The sequence below is a fragment of the Neltuma alba genome, unplaced genomic scaffold (assembly GCF_004799145.2).
Source record: "Neltuma alba isolate B1F8T4 unplaced genomic scaffold, ASM479914v2 tig00000507_pilon, whole genome shotgun sequence".
Lineage (NCBI taxonomy): Eukaryota > Viridiplantae > Streptophyta > Magnoliopsida > Fabales > Fabaceae > Neltuma > Neltuma alba.
Window position 1 is genome coordinate 10,239 of NW_021632077.1, and position 17,864 is coordinate 28,102.

General features: G+C 32.6%; 2 protein-coding genes across 5 annotated transcripts in view; both read right to left on the bottom strand.

The window, feature by feature from the left end:
• LOC114739981 (cyclin-dependent kinase C-2) overlaps positions 1-17,864 on the bottom strand; it is a 26,498-nt gene continuing 8,634 nt past the window's right edge. The window contains exons 1-11 of one of the 3 annotated variants that reach the window (XM_028928097.1): positions 3,423-3,508; positions 3,183-3,338; positions 2,487-2,568; positions 2,201-2,291; positions 2,090-2,119; positions 1,829-1,938; positions 1,672-1,744; positions 1,455-1,575; positions 1,201-1,318; positions 205-344; positions 1-105 (exon numbers count right to left, since the gene is read on the bottom strand). In XM_028928097.1, the coding sequence (XP_028783930.1) occupies positions 30-105; positions 205-344; positions 1,201-1,318; positions 1,455-1,575; positions 1,672-1,744; positions 1,829-1,938; positions 2,090-2,119; positions 2,201-2,291; positions 2,487-2,568; positions 3,183-3,292 (951 nt within the window). In that variant the 5' untranslated portion in view covers positions 3,293-3,338; positions 3,423-3,508 and the 3' untranslated portion in view covers positions 1-29. Of the gene's footprint in view, positions 106-204; positions 345-1,200; positions 1,319-1,454; positions 1,576-1,671; positions 1,745-1,828; positions 1,939-2,089; positions 2,120-2,200; positions 2,292-2,486; positions 2,569-3,182; positions 3,343-3,422; positions 3,510-17,864 lie in introns of those variants that run through there. The other 2 variants (XR_003739660.1, XM_028928106.1) reach the window with 2 other exon arrangements.
• LOC114739970 (wall-associated receptor kinase 3-like) overlaps positions 5,989-17,864 on the bottom strand; it is a 26,658-nt gene continuing 14,782 nt past the window's right edge. For both annotated transcript variants that reach the window (XM_028928087.1, XM_028928078.1), the window contains exon 3: positions 5,989-7,337. In XM_028928087.1, the coding sequence (XP_028783920.1) occupies positions 6,139-7,337 (1,199 nt within the window). In that variant the 3' untranslated portion in view covers positions 5,989-6,138. The remainder of the gene's footprint in view (positions 7,338-17,864) is intronic.

The window sequence follows — 17,864 nt, forward strand, 5'->3', positions numbered from 1 at the left end:
GCTTTTAAAGCTCCAAAATCAGATCAGAACTATGATAGGCGATGTACCTGAGCAGGATCAAGTGTCAACATCCTCTCCAGCAATTCTAAAGCATGGCGATCAAAACTATAATCCAAGCGTGATGGAGAAAAGCTATTAAGATAATTAACAAGGAGACAGAATGCAGCAACATAGGATTATTGATGCTGTTACGGTGATACTCACTGCCTGAAGACTTCCCTCAGCCGTCTTTTCATTGGTCTTGTGGGTTTGAACTGATTATACCATGGACACTTAGAAACCCCAGGCCAGTTCACTTCATCTGGTGCTCCACAAAGCTCAAAAATTTTGTTTAGTTGTTCTGGCTACAATTTTTACAAAGTGAACAAGTATTACAATTTCAGCTATAAAAGAGATGATTAGAATTAATATATACACCAAAGGCCATATATTATACTCCTCTGATCCTCAATGTAAGAGTTATTTAACTAATTTGAGGAGATTAAGAAGTTAAATAAATTACTTAATTCTAACAAATGTAACACGATCTCCCCAAATAAATTACTCATAAGTTAGATAAATTCGTTCGGGAAAAAATGATACATATGAGAGTAAATGAATTAAGGTCTAACATTTAGGAACAAAACCAACTATCTAACTAGCTCCTATATATTTTCGGCCAAAAAAAGAAAACTAGCTCCTATATTTAAAACTAGAGGAGTAAAACAAGAAAAGGAATGCATGCAAGGCACAAATAAATTCTCAAATAAAGGATATATGAAAGTTGGATCCAGTATTCTAGCCAATTCTTGCCATTTGCATGCCATCTAACATCCTAACGAACGATATAAGCTTCATATTTTCCAGTAAACCACATTTACTGCAACTATTACAGGGTTGAATAACTACTTAGATCAATATGAAAATAAGAACCTGAATCTGAAGCCACTTGATTGAAGTGAAGAGGTAATTACAGTTACCAAGAGAAGAAGTTTACAATATGCATATAAAAAATGGTAGCAAGTACTTAGACGGAGAGAAATTAAAAAGAAAAACAAATATTTTCCCACAATAATTTGTGCCTTCATGGACAACATAAAGGAAAAACCTGCCGTACATACAGTATCACCTAACTTGCTAGTGCACTTCGTTCTCATGCACACTAATCAACCAAACACTTGAAAATTATAAAACCACAATAATTAGAGAAATATTAATGACCTCATCTTTTCCAGGGAAGATAGGCTTGCCATGGAGAAGCTCAGCAAAAATACATCCAACAGACCACATATCAACAGCAGGTCCATACTTTGTTGTTCCCAGCAGCAGCTCTGGGGGTCTGAATATATCAAGATCAAGACCAAATCCGTTAAGAGTACACACCACTTTCATAAATCCCCCTTTCTTAACCCAGATTAAACTGTCATAGAAAAATTAAAACAAAACTCATGCACCTAAAAAGTCACACTATTTACCTATACCATAATGTGATCACACGATTTGTAAGATTTGCATTGTGGTCATTAGAAAATGATCGTGCAAGTCCGAAATCTGCAAGCTTCAGATTGCCTTCATTGTCTATAAGAAGATTGGATCCTGCATCAGAACAAAATACATGAAATATGCATATCATATACAATAAAAAATTAAAATAAATAAGCCTCTAGGGATGAAATCCAGCTTTACACAAACCTTTTATATCACGATGAAGTACTTGATTCACATGGCAATAATGAAGACCCGTCAAAAGCTGTCTCATGTAACACTTAGGCCAGGAGAAGCAAGTCAGAAAATGTTTAAATGGATTACTACCACTAACATTTGATTTAAACAATATTTGCAGCAATACCTTGATTTGGGGAACTGTAAATCTCATCCCAGGTCGATCAGCAAGACCAGTCAAATCATGGTCCATGTATTCGAATACCATATAAATACCACCTTTATATTTGTTTCCATCTGTAGTATCCAGCACAAAGAAAAATGCAGACATGGTAAGATGCCAGATAACAAAGAAACTAAAGGAATTTGATAGTGAAATGATAAAGCAAATTAGGCACTGGTGTGCTAATTGTTAATGAGGTAATTAGATAATATTGAAAATGGAAACCTGGCTTCCCTTGCTCATCTTTCTCAGGGCCTGGGGATAAAAAGACCAGTCATTTTAATAGCAAAAGCAAAGTTTCATAACAATCCACATTTATATATTTAAAACCTTTACCTGGTGATGTCACTATCTCCTTCAACTTAATAACATTTTCATGGTGTAATTTTTTCAGAATTTTGATTTCACGAATAGCAGTAATAGGAAACTGCAGCAAAAGCAACAATTCAGGGAAGAACCACGTAATACAAAGTTAGCAGCAGAGGACCAATAATACTTTCTCAATTATTGAGGGTCACTTGGAGGTTCTCATTTATGCTCAGATCAGCTAGATCGTAAATAAAATTATCTAAAGCCCCCATAGTAGAGTAAATAACATTCAGCAAGGCGATCAAAGAGATACCCCCTCTCTCTCATTGTCCATTCTTATTTTCTTCAAAGCAACAATTTCACCTGTTCTGATTTCTCTAGCCATGTAAACTTGGCTGCAAGCACAAAGGTATGGATCAGTTCCTTCTTGCAGCATCAGCAATGAAGGATACACCCAGAAACAAGATTTTTTTTGGAACAGAAATAGGCTAACAACTCTACCAGCAGGCTATAACTCAAGCATATGTCTTAAAAGGGAAACTTAAGACAAGACATGTTCGCAAAGAAAGTTAAAAGTTTCTAGCAATTCAATTCAAGTATGTCGTGTAATGGGGAACTGAGTCCCACAAAAAAAAAAAAAGGATGCTGATTAGAATTCAGAAAAAAAGAAAATGGCCAAAAAAAATCTTTATAAAAACTGATTTGATGGCTGCAGATAACGGTATACATACCTATTAACTGCTAATAACCTCACAAAAGTGCTATTCTTATATTTGTAAAATTAGAATTTAAATTTTTAACCGTCGGCTGCTTATATTAATGACAAATGAAACTCAAGACTTCATTAATATCAGGGAACATCTGTCACAATGAACCCAATTTGCAATTCTTACACCTAAGTTGGCGTCTTCCAATTCCATGAATCATTGCAAAACTAAAACAGAAACAACAATCAACAAATATAGTCACACTGCAAGAAGGAAACAAAGAGAAAGAAGTTAAGACTAACCCATAAGTTCCCTCGCCAATCTGCTCCAACTTTTCGAAGCAATCAACACTTCTGGATCCCCATGAAGGGTACTCGTTAAGGTTCAGCTGCCCAGGGGCCGCAATAGCCATTGCTCCTCAACCCCAAATCAGTGTTCGAATTCAAAATCAAGAAAACCTAGCAGACAAAAAAGAATCAACCAATGGCCAATTAGGGTCTTTCACTACCAACACAGTCGGAGAAAAACAAAAAACAACATACCAGCAGTGCGACAGCGTCGGAATCAAATAAAGTCGGAGCCTTTCGAGAAAGGAAACGTAGGAGACAGCGGAGTGGTATGGAAGGAATGGGATGAAAGCTTTGAGAGCAAGCTTTGCTCGATCGTCCGGGGTTTAGGTTTTACGTCTCTCCGGAAGATTGTTGATCCTCCTGGGACCGTCGTTCCCACACTAGCTTTTCTGTTTCTTTCGGCGTTTCCTACTCCGGTTATCATCTTGAAGGGGCTTGGTTTTTAAGTAAGGGAAAATAGTAAACAGAGACTTCCTAATAATACGTGAAATTATGATTATATCTGAAATACTTTATGAAATATAATAAATTTATTTTAAAAAATAATATTTTCAGTAGACTAAATTATAACTTGATTGAAAGTATATTAAATAATAAGTTGACTATAAAACCAGATTTTTATTTGTTATTTTTTAAATTAAGAATTCCAAATCATAATTTCACATATTAGAGGGTTTGGTTTATTAGAATCCCCCAGTATTATTTCTTAAACGAAATAAATAGAATCACCCCCTTTGTTTAGAGAAATTTTTAGGTACTCTCAGAGTGCCAAATCATATCAATTCTGTCCAATGAGAACCCTCCACCTCATATAATACCAACCCACGAGTGATCCGACTTATACCCATTAACCCTCTTTCTTCTGCCTTCAGGAGACCCCAGGCTTTGTTTGGTTGGAGGATTATGAAGGGAGGATAAGGAAGGAGATAAGTGTGTTTGGTTGGAAAAAATAGAAGGGAGGGGAAGGAAGAAATTTGTTTTCTAGTGCTCCCCTCTTCTCCCTATGCTCCCTTCTAAATTTAGGATTTTTTAGAGGAAAAAAAAATTATATCTAACATTGATCAAACTACCCATACTAGCTTTTCAATATTTCAAGTTTGTCTATCTTATTAAAATTTTTTTTTCACTTCTTTTTTTTAACCACTAATAATAATAATATTTGATAATGATAATATAATATTATAATTATATAATATATACATATCATATATATTAATATATAAATATCATTACATATGTGTATTATAATTATATATCATAGTGTGTGTATTATAATCTCAGATAACATGCATATATATTAATATATACATATCATATATATTAATAGATATATTTATAAAATTAATGATATAGAATGTTAAATTTTTTTATCATATTTTCTAATTATTTTTAGTTTTATCATGTTTTTATCACATGTAAGTGGGGGAATTGTTTTTATTTAAATTGATAAATTAAAAAATAATAATTTTGGTATAAATATTGTAATAAAAAAAATAAATTAGTCTAAATATAGAGATGACATATTTGTTAATTTATAATTATCTCCTCTCCCCTCCTCTTATGAATCAAATAAGAAATATTTGCTCCCTTTCCCTCTCCAACAACCAAACAAAATCATGACTTCTTTTCTCTTTCCCTCCCCTTCTTTTGATTAACCTACCCTCTCCTCCTTCCGTTGAACCAAACAAAGCCTCAAACTCTCTTTTTCCTTCGGCCCTAGCACCATATCCAGATTCGTAGCACAACATCAAGTGTGGAGGAGAAGGCACAACATGTTGGGCAAATTATTAGAATACTCTCGGACTGTGTTGTTCGCTTCTTCCTCAACCATGGTAACAAGAACATTATATAACTTTTGTTGGCAAAATGGTCTCCTTCATCTCTATTATCAAAATCCTCATCCCCCTATTCATTCTCTTCAGAGTCGGCATTGCTATTACCTACGAACTCACCGGCACCACGCGGCGCCATGGAGGGGGTAAAGTTCCGATTAGCCAACTTGATCCCTCTCGATGAAGCATTCTGGCTAAGTCAGAGCATTTCGTAAGAGCGCGGCGGCCGTGGATATATGCCCATTGTCGATCGATGGCCAAAAAATGGAAAAGAGATATGAGATAGATGAAGAGAGAAGAAAGAAGCGGAGAAAGAGGAAACTGGGGCAAAAGAGGAAAATTAATTTTTATTATTGTAATTGTAAAACAACAAATTGATGTGTATGAGTTGATGACGTGGGTTAAAATTATATGAGGTGGAGGGTTCTTAATCGACAGAGTTAATATGATTTGGTATTCTGGGAGTAGCTAAAAATTTCTCTTTTTTTTATATATTTACTTCTTTAAAATAAGAGGGCAACAAAGGGGGCTTTTCTTTTTCTTTTTTTCTTTTCCTTGACCTTAAAACCTGCAAAATGGCATAATTTATATTTAAACTAAGTGCTAAAAATAATGCGACAAGATCTAAGAAGGCTTGTTGGATGATATAACCAGCGGAAGCTATCATTTTTCTTCTATATTGAATGAGTTGGCAGATGATTTTTTTCCCCTCAATATAAGATTTCAGTTAATTATACATATTGAAGGAGTTTTTCATCAAGAGAGTAAATTATAATACAAATAGCTAAAAGATATACTCTAAGAAAATCAACATGTCTTTTTTACACTTAACTAATGTTATTGATTTCTCTGCAGAATTAGTTATTTAACTCAAGGAGTAGATTATGAGACTAAAAAGACAAGTATCAAGAGCCACACACACATTATAAAATGTATGAAAATTAAATTTGCAACTTACAGGAACTAACTGCAAACAAATTACTAGGTAGGTTTTTATCACCTTCCGTTGTACTCTCACATTTCTTAAATCTCCCAGAAAAGTAGAAACAGAACACAATTAAGAATATAGTATAAGATCATCGCCCACCATCTATAATCTCAAATGCCACTTGCTTTTGTATGCTATCATGGCTAGCAACTGAGAAGCTAGCACTGGCACTCCCATATCCATCATTAGTGTAATGGCCCAATAAGTATTCACTTTCTTCTGCTTTCATCATATCCTTGTCCTTCTCTTGAAGATGCTTTTCCATTGCAATTAGACCCTCTAACTCCATTGCTACTTCTTTCATTGTTGGCCTTTCCTCTCCATTAACCCTAATGCATCTGCTTGCCAATAAGGCTACTTCTTTCAACTGTTTTGCGTTCTTCTTCTGGTCTAGTACTCGCCTATCAAGAATCTCCCACAGGCGATCTTCTCTCATTGAAGACACAAAATGGCTAGCCAATGTATTGAATTTAAAAGCCTTACTCCCAGTGAGTAACTCCAGCAGCACAATTCCAAAACTATAGACATCACTCTTCTCATTCAACTGACCCGTTTGAAGGTACTCAGGATCCAGATATCCTATTGTTCCTTGAACCACAGTGGCAACTTGAGCTTCACCAAGATGGACAAGTCTTGAAGCTCCAAAATCAGATACCTTTGCTCTATCATTATGGTCTAAAAGTATATTGGCAGACTTGATATCTCTATGGATAATTGGAATAGAAGCTGCAGAATGTAAATAGGAAATGGCCTCAGCAGTTTCTGTAGCTATTCTTAATCGAGTCTCCCATGTGATAGAACATTCATTTTTTGATGGGTCTAGGTGGTCAAGAAGGCTTCCATTCTCTACAAACTCATACACTAACAAAGGCACTTCAGTTTCAAGACAACATCCCAAAAGTTTGACCACATGCCTGTGGTTGATCTGGGAAAGCACAAACACTTCATTGATAAAACTTTTAATATTTTGGGGATCCCCACCAACTCTGGACTTCTTAATTGCAACAATTGTGTTGTCTGGCAATATACCTTTATAAACCGTGCCTTGTCCTCCACGACCAAGAATTCTGCTTTCATCAAAGTTGTTTGTGGCATTCTTAAGCTCAACTTTTGTAAATATTCTGGTTCTGTCAGTATATCTTTGTTGTTGTGAAAGTTGTTGTAGAAGCAAGTTTCCTCCATTTTGCTCAAAATTTCTCTGTCTGAGTTGCATCAGACTCCTTTGCTTGTGTGCCCAACATAATGTGGAGACAAGTGTGAAGGCACCCAACAAAGCTAAAGTAACAACTACACGTATAGAGTTCAAGATGTGAGTTTTTCTTGAAAGAAGTTTCGAAATGTGATTTCAAAAGTGTGAAGACGCCAGTCCTATGCGCATGTCTAATCATTTTTTCCAGCACAAAATGCTAAATAAACTGCAAAGAAATAAACTATGGTTTGAACTTTAAAGTTGGCAGTACAGATTTTGTCCAATTGAATATAGTTAAAGCAAACTGTTATCCCATTACGTTTACAAAATATTTGAAATTTTTAGAAAATAGTTTATTTTTAAAATTAGAAACTAAATTATATTTGGTATCATTTTTTTTGGTTATTTTTTTCACTTTAATTTGAGAAAAACACACAATTTGTTCAATGTGGATGGGGGGAAAACTTTCAAGTTTAGTATCTACTTGTCCTAAAAAATAAAAATATTGATATATATATTTATATAGATGCACACATTTGAGGGAGAATTAATTACTATAAAATCTATTGATAATTGAAGATTATGTAATGATAAATTTTATGACAAGAAATGACAACAGGTTCATGTTAATTACTTGTTATTGTAATTTTTTGATAATTAAATTTTCTCACTAGGACATCATGATAATTCTCCCTATACTTAATGTTTAATAAATACATTTATTTAATGTAGAAACTTAATAATTAATTTACAGATATTAAAAAATTATTTTGGTTGACTTAGTTATTTTAAAACATATTTTAAAGATTTTCACATTCAAAGCTGCCCTTTAATATATTTGCAATTAATGAAAATAATTTTAAAAAGTTAAAATTTTGGAAATAAAGTAGCTTGATACCTTAAAATACACACGTAACTAAACAATAGTGTAGCATCAATTTTAGATGGAATTGCCATGACTAATGATTTAATAAAGTATTAATGACTATGACTGAAAAAATGATTAGGATTTAATTTTAAAAATATATATAGCAATTCAATTCCAAATCAAGTCAAACTAAAAAAAGAAAGGAATTTTTAATAGATCTAAATGCTTACCTACTGGAATTACAAGGTTAGGCCCATCAGGAGGGCTGCAGCGTGAGCCTGGCTCAGTGCCATTGCGGCCGTTGCCTTTTTGTCCATCTGGACAAGAACATGTGTGGTTACCAAGGGTATTGTGACAACGCTCCTTATGCCAGCAATCATTTAAGGTGATGTCCTGGCACTCATCCACATCTGAAATTACGTACACATCATACCACAATTAATCCTGTGAAAAAAAATAATCCTATTGCACTGGTTAATAAATAAATATTTAAAATTGTGGTATTGTCAGCTATTTACTTTAAGAAAGCAAAAGCAAAGAAAACACCGTCACCATCGTTGTGCCAGAGCTTACTATGATTTTGTTCAAGGAATAAAAAATCGAATCGGGTATTAAACCGGTTAAAGTAATAGTTAAAAGGTCAGTTGGTCAAATCAGGATCCAACCAGTCATATTAAAATAATATAATTTAATTAAAAATAATTAAAATATAACAATATTAATAATCACTAATAACAAAATATAAAGAAATGTAATAATAGCTTGATTATAATAATAACAAAACATAACAATATTAAGATTTTTTATCTTTATAATTCATTATTAACTAAAATTAATAATCACCGATACCAAAATCGTCATTAAAATTCATTTAAATCTATAGGGACTAATATATTAGGAGTTGGATGAGAAAAAATAAGACTAATAATAATATAATCATTCAAACTGATTCATTAATGGTTTACACAGGTTCACTTCAATTTGACCAACTAGTTCAATCCTCTGGGTTTAACATCCAAACCAAATTGGATCCACTAGCCGGTTCATTGGTTTCTTAGTTGAATTAGTCAGTCAGTCTAATTTTTTTATTTTGGGATTTTTTCAGCAAACACTTCAAATCCATAGGGTATTAGAGGCTTCAAACTCCGTAAGTACTTAAGGAAATGGTTTCATATAAATTGGAATAAAACTCTCTCATATATTTGTCCCGTGTTTGGCAAAATTACTTCTAAATAAAAGAAAAGAAAAGAGGTTTAAAACGAGAGAGGGTGCTGTTGTATTTTACCCCCAAGAAAATCATTAAAAAAAAAACTGTGGGGTTAAAACCTCAAAATTTTCATAATTACCTTTGCAGCCACCCGCGGTGTAGGGGTTGCCTTTGAACCCCGTTTTACATTTACAGTAGTAATAGCCACTGACACTTTCTGATTCTTCGCATTCCGCATGATCACTTTTGCAGGCTCCGCGGCATGATGATCTGTTCTGATCAACTGCCCAATCGAGAATTACCTTAGATCTGTTACTTTCTCTTCGCTCCTTGAGGTCGCTGTCGACGACGGGGAAGTTAAGAGTTTCGTTCTTCTCAACAAATGCATAACTGCAACGAGCATAGTCATCAGACGTATCACTACTGTAAAATACCATATTAATGGTATAACTTCCAACGGCTTGCTCCAAAGCACTCTGGCACTCACCGGCCACTGAACTCCGGTTATCGCATCCCGCGTTGCAGCCGTGAAGGCTTTTTCCTTTCCAGTCATAGAGGAAAGCGTAGGTATTACACCCCTTTACCTTGAATTTGTTCTTTCTACTGGATATGCCAAACTTGAGAGGCACCCAAAAACGACGCCACCACCTAGATGCATCTTGGCTGGGATAATAGCAAACATCAAGAACAGGCATAGAGACAAGAATCTCACTATTATCCCCGGAGATGTTGAGAACCTGCACGGTGTGGTCTTCCTCACTACTTGCTAAGTATGGAATATGCTGCCCGGAGGAAGAATTGCTGCATTTTATTTGAAAATCAGGGTCTTTGAAGCAGTCCTTCGTCATGCCGAAGGGATAAGAGATGTCCACGTTCCCGCACTTTCTATTGCAACCCGCCGTCGCCGCCGCGGCCAGTGCGAAGGCAGATAATAATAATGCCAGTTTCAAAAGCAATGCCTTACCCATCGTTTAATCACTACTTGGTATATGATGGTGATGATTCTGCGCATTCTGATATGATCAGCAAAGCTAATATATAGATAAAGTATTTATAACATGAACATATGTATGCTGTCTTCCATGGATATGACTTTTATTACTTATGTTTTTAGCTGTATGATTCCAAGCGTGTGCGCGACGACAAAATTGGATTATTTTAGAATCATGATTATGAGCATTAATAATAACGTATTATGTAAATCGAGATAAAACCTCTCTCACATATTTATCTCGTATTCCATAAGTCATGATTGGAAAGCTGCGTATGAGTAATTTTAAACAGATTTAAAATTAGTTATTTATTTCTTAATAATTTAAATTTTATTAACAATTTTATGTTGCAGATGCACTAATTAACTAAAATAAATTTTTCCATCCAGTGCTGACAAGGGATATATGGGGCTACAGACGCTACACATTATAAGAGAAGACTTGGGCAAATCAAAGTCTTGGGGATTTATACTCATTATCCTACACTAGAAGATATTTGCATCACCCTAATATCTCTCTTGGTGGGGCTTGAAGAGGGTTGGACTATCATCACCACATAATAATTGTGAAATTAACGCAGATATTTTATAGTTATTTTGGACTCTTAAAAGCCTTTATTACAAAAATAGCCAGTGTGACTTATTGTCCTCTTAAAATTTAACGGGTTTTTTTTTTGGGTGATTTTTCTTAAATTTTTCCCCATCCAGTATAATCTCTACTTACTTCGACTATTAAGAGAAGACATTGACGAAGACTTGGTTGCCCACGGCATAACACGGCATCTCATTAAGCATGAAGAGCTAGCTCGAAGATAAAGGATATCCACAATTATAAAAGAAGGCTACTTTTTTTTTTTTTGGGACCAGATATAAAAGAAGACTTGGACAATTCAAAATCTTTGGAATTATATCTCTATATATCTTTGACTTCTTAGAAGACTCTGACGAAGACTCGTTTGCATGGCATGACAGAGCAGGTCATTATTATAAGCATTTAATAGATTAAAGATTAAGTTTCACAAGCACAACAAAAGTGAGAGACTCATTGACCAGTAAGTCTCATACTCGATCATTAATTCCACTCCAGAATTAGGCAATGAATGCTCTTCAAAGTTTTAAGCATGTTTTCCTTCAAACAAGAGAATGGGTTGACCGATGCTAACTTGCATTCCAATTAACTACCACAAGATTTTCAAAAATAACTAGAAAAAGAAACTACGAAGTAGTACCTCCGGTCCTTATATAGAAGACGTAGTTGATTAATTTGGGAAGAATAATGAATTTACTAAACTAATTATTTTAAAGTATTTATATTTATCATTTTTCTCTCCCAAATAATTGGCCCCACTTATAAATTAATATATAATCTAATCACAAACAAAAGTATTTTAGAGAAATTACATAACATATGTTATAATTAAGTAATTTAACTTTTTTCACCTCTCCAAATTAGTTACTTAGATCTTATATTAAAGATTGGGGGTTGTATAATTTAGTTCATATTTTCCAGTTTTTGGTGACTAGCTAGATTTAATCTTCTGTGCATCTGCTTTCCAATGGCAGCATTACAGTTGTTTTCTACAAAATTTAGACTCAAACTTTAATCCTTCATGCGTCTACGTAAAATTTCAATCTGGGCTTACCTCTCCGATTAACCAGTCAATCCAGTTTTTAGTATGGTGGAAAAACTGGAGATGAACATAAGATTAGGGAATTGAGAATTGAATGTTCATAGTTAGTTAGCTACACTTTTGGGGCCCTATTTATAAAGCAGAGAGAATATGTATTTTTTTTTGTCCTATTTATAAGTTATATTGTTAGATTTTTCACATGAATGCGCACTTGCCTCCTTCATTTAGTTTTCATGGGAACAAGCTATTAAAGTATACTTTTATAGAAACCAAGAGAATCTTAAATCCCATTAATCATGTTTTAAAATTTAGGCTAAAGTATACTTTTAGTCCTTTAACTTTACACAAGGTTTTATTTTGGTTCCTTAACTTGAAAAAGTAAACCCTTAGTTCTCTAACCCTAAAACTGTTAACAAAAAATGATGATATTGAGCTTTTGAATACTGATAAAACATTACTAAATGCTAACATAGTAAGTTTAATATTTAAAACAAACATGATTGTTATAAAAAATCATCATTTAATACTAACAATATTGGGGTTAAAAAACTAAAAGTATGATTTTTAAAATTAAAGGACCAAAATAAAACTTTACATAAAGTTAAAGGACCAAATGTATACTTTAGCATAAAATTTAATAACTTTTTAATTTTAATATTTATGTAAAAAGAATTTAAGTGCTCCTCCTTTATTTGTATTTTCTAAAGTAAAAGGTGCACACATACTATCACAAAGAGAGACTTTGACCAAGTCTCCTTGTTCATTCCACAAATATAACAGAATTAGGCAATGAATAATGCTCAGATTTCTTTTTTCTTTTTCTTCAAATATGAAAAATCGGGTGACCATCCAAGGCCAACTTACGTGTCTGGCTTCTCTTCCTGTGCTTGTCTTCTGTCCTTCATTGCGAAGTGATTGGAACGTTCAACCATCAAGTGAAAATAACCTTTTAAATTTGAGATGTACACAAAAAAAGATAAAGTTCCGCTAGCTAGTGTTTATTACTTTCGGTGTTTAATATAAGAACTAGTTAGATATTTAATTTGGTTCTGAATATAAGAACTCAATCTACTTTATCTTCAATATTTATTAATTTTGCCTCTAAGTAATTCTCATAATGATTGCACATATTGAAGGATTTTTCATCAAAAGATGATTCTAATGCACATGACTAATAGAAGTATTTGAAATTTATTATAAATGATTAAATTAAATAATTTTTTAAATTTTTATAAATTGGTTATCTAATTCTTATATTTATAAGGATGAGAGGTAGTATAATCGATGGCTCCTTCAAGGAGATTTATTCAATCTAGGTATCCTGAAATAACACCTTAAGGTGTTTTCTAATAATGAACCGTCGACAATTTAAATTTAGAATTTAGTGTAGTTAATGGTGATAATATTAGAAATCACTTAAGTTTTATGAAAAATTTAATACGACTTTTAATTATTTTTATTGGTACATTTGAATTAGCTAGTAACCTCTTCTAATAAATAAATACAAGAGGGAGTACTAAATAGTTTTCCCTCTATTCTTTTTTGCAAGAGACAATGGCTCAAATTACGTTGCTTGAAATGCTGGTTAAAATTAGTTAAATATAGTAAATATGTTTAAAAAAAACAAATTTTTTCATAAAAAATACCCTCATTTATGTGGAAGAAAGAATATATGGGAATTAACTGCAACTATAGGAGTAATATAAGTCATTAAATAGGAGTAAAATAGGAAGTTAACAAACAAAATTTAAGACAACATTTAAATATCCCTCATAAAGAGAAACATGCTCTACTCCACAATTGTCTCTTATAAAAAGTAAGGGAGGAAGTATTTCTATTATTGTACATATGTTTATATCTGGATTGAGCACCCAAATTGATTGTGATTATATCTCTATCTTTCGTTCAGTTATTAAGAAAGACCGTTAAGCATACATATGGCAGGGCATGACAGGCCGTTAAGCATCAAGAGCTTGAAGATGAAGATGAAGATGAAGTTTCACAAATACAACAAAAGTGAGAGACACGCACATTGACTACTAAGTCTCCTACTCGTTCATTCCACGGCAGAATTGGCCAATGAATGCTCTTAGCCATATTTTTTCCCCCTCCAAACAAGAGAATTGGATGACCAAGACAAATTAACTTGATTCCAAATATCACAACTTTTTTATAAGATTAGTAAATGAAAATTTTGGATTGGATGCACGCATGGAAATTTGAATTGTATTAATCAAATATGATTTGGACAAATGCATATGTTAAGCCGTAGAATGCATGTTTGGGAGTTCATCTTCTCCCCACAAATGGTGCATATAAATTAATGATTATGGAGCACTCCTCCGTTATCTGTATTTTCTACATTAAAACTAATTAGTTTCGATTTAATTTAATTTGTATGTTTTTAATAATTGTTGCTTTAATAAAAGTAAAATTTAAAGAGTAAAGTTACCAATTAAAAAATTGAATATGAATGTCACACTCTAGTTTAATTAGACAGCTCATATCTCACCTCGTAAAATCAGAACTATATGGATATCATTATAAGCACCTAATAATGGTTATTGGTTAATGTATAATAACTTTGAATTCACGTAAATTAACGAAATTAGTAAAAGTTAGTTATGTCAATAAGAGTTAGCTTAGTTAGTAAAGAGTCTGCTTATAACTTACAAGGTCGTGAGTTTAAATTCCTCCACCGATGTGATGGGAATCTTGTTGATGGGTGATCTGTAAGTACCTTTATAAACACTTTTTGAACTTAAAAGTTTGTCCTAGCCTTAAAATTTTTGTTATAAAAAAGACTAGAAGTTAGTTATTTTTTTAAAATATCAAGATTACTCTTAATAAAAGTCATTAGTTAGGAGAATTTAGTTAGTTATTTAGAAAGTTTAAGGATTGCTTGGAAGGGGGAAATGGAAGCAAGGGGAGGGATTTTACTAGCACTACTCCCAAATATTTTGTTAATGAGCATCGAATTTATATTCCCCTTTCACCAACAAGTTGTATGTTGAGATGGTAAGCGGTCTTGCTCTTGTAAGGAGGAGAACACAAATTCGAATATGTAGGAAAATGAGCTAGTCCACTCTAGGTGGATTAGACCCAAACTCATTTATATTGGGACTCTAATGCAAATAATAGGAAATTTGGGTCCTCAGTTGTGAATTTTACCATTGTACATAAATTGCACAAAAAGAGGGAGGGAACGGTTAAAGAATAATCGTGTGTGAAGGTAGTTTCTTTTTTTCAAAACTTGGTGGAATTAAGAAACAACCGGAGGCTTCAGTTTTGATATATCATCAGTTTCAACTCCTCCCTCTAATTCTCTCTTCTTCCTCCTCCACCAGAGTGCGTTTGCTGTGTCTCCAGATCCGAGTTCAATACCTTAACCGGACATTCACATGGCTATCTGTGATTGTAATATATTTCAGGTATGCCTGAAACCCTTCAGAATCTTAGGAAGCGTCCTTGTTGATAAGGCTTCAATCTCTAAGGCTCCAGGCCCGACATAGATTAATCTCAAACCCAAAAAGACTTGAGGATATTCTGAGCTATACCCACAAAAAAAAAAAAGTATTCCCCTCTATCTCTTATTTGTTATAGTCTCTATTTTTTAATCGTGAGGGGAATTGAAACCCACCTAAACTTGTTCTTGTGAATACGTAACTTGCTTGGTAAATAAAATACGTTACCAAAAGTAATTGGCTACCACCTCAAGTAGTTGTCAAACCAAACAAAAAATAAAGTAAGAGATAAAGAGCCTATTGAGAATATTATTCGAGAGATTTTTTTTTCATTGTGCAATCTCAAGTAAAATCCTTAGATTTTCGCTTGAGTTTGGTTACATTCTTAAGATTTGAGAGTTAACCTCAGACTACCGAGAGAGATATTCATATTTAGGGTGTGTTTGGATAATTGGTTTGGGCAAAAAATTTCCCAAACACTCGTATGAAATCAAAAATCATGGTTTTGGGCCAAAACTATAATTTGAGTTTTGAATCTGTTTTTGGGAAGAAAATTGAAGAGTGTCAGATGGTTTTTTTTTAATGCCAACGGGTATGAGGATTTGTTTTTTTTTGACCAAACACATATACCCCTCAATCTTCCGCCTTCGGTCCTTCGTTGTTCAGAGGTAGTGTGCTGTTTTTTTTTTTACCAGAAAAGAGGTAGTACGTTGTTAAATTCTCTTCCACCTTCAGTACTTTTTTTCATTCATTTCTTTTCTGTTTACAAAAAATTATTCATCTTTTTCAAAAATATTTTTAATCTTATATTTTATAAATGTTTTTACACACATAGTAACAATTACTTAATTATATTAAAGATGAGAGGTAGTATGTTGTTATAAAAACTAGTTGTGAAAAAATGTTATAGAATTTCATGTTTAAAATCTTTAAAGCAAATTAATATTTTTCTGTTAGAAAAAATAATCATTTTTCTATAAACATATTTAATCTTATAATTTATAAATATATAGACACATATTAATTATTTATTAATTATATTATCTTATATATTATTAATTATGTTAGTAAAAATTATTTTATTAACAATTTTATTTCTTCAAATTAAAATATATTATAAAATCTATCTTTTATGTAATTATCATATTAACTTATACTCTTTTTAGTAATTTACACATATAAAAAATGTTTCCGACAACAACTATTTAACTCTCACTTTATTAGAATCACTTTTTCTCAAAATTTATTCTCTCCAAAATTTATTCTCCAAACCATGGTTTGGTTTCATCCAAACATCCCCTTAGAATATAATAGTGTTTCAAATAAGCTTTTGATAGAAAGATACATGTGTTAATAAAAATAATTAATACAAAAAAGGTTCTACGCCACTGAGCCAAAGCAAGATCATATATACAAACAGATCAGAAAGAAAGTAATACCAATAATATCGATTAGGTTGCTATTAATAGGTAAGTAGCGGACCAGTTGAGGTTTAAACTAATTAAATTTCAAATACAAGAGTGATTTTGTTTTTGTTTTCAACACTTGACCTTTAAGATATGTATAAAGCACACATTTGTTTTAAATCATTCACTTCAGATCTGGGCAGTTTAATGTAAAAGCTTTGCTAATTTTGTCAGTAGTTTTATAGTTTAGCAGTATGAAAGCTTTTTAAGTAAGAAGTTGAGAATTTGATCCCTTCTTATAATTTTAAACCGTTAGTACTTGTTCTTCTAAGTTAAAAAAATTATTACTTCTTTTATTGTCTGAATATTTTTATTGAAGAATGTGAATTGCTTATATTTATTATGAATGGTATATATGTTGAGAGAGTTACTCTTAATTAATTTCGACAATTTCCAAATTTGATAATCATAGTAAAAATGAAATGCAAAATAAAAGAAGAAATGTGTAGGAGATTCGAGATTTAAAAAAAAAAAGATAGTGCGTACTTTTAAAGTATGTGATAAGGAAAGCATAAATGATAATTAGGAGAATTAAGATTACATTAAATAATTAAAAAATTATATGAAATCAAGAAGACAGGGAGAGAGAGAGATATAGAGTTCATATCTATTACGGGTCTCATAAGTGAATCTTACTTTTCAACATCCTTATTATATTCACCATCTATCTAGATGTGTCTCTAATTATTATTTATTTTGTTGTTCACAGGAGGAGTTCTTGGAACATCTCTTTATTTCATATCCATGCTCTAAAGCTCTTTGATTTGGATGCTTTCTAATTAGGCTCCCATAAACTAACTTCTCATCAGACTTTAAAGTTTGGTTATATAGATAGAACTCTGTTTCAACTGCATTAGAAGATGGTCTTATCCATCTTGCTCGCAATATCATCTGTCCGATTACCACTATTATTTCCCATGAATGCTCTACATCCCAACTAGTTTGCTGGGAAAGAAAGACAATGGATATATATGTATCCTTGTGTCTTCCTGCTTTGG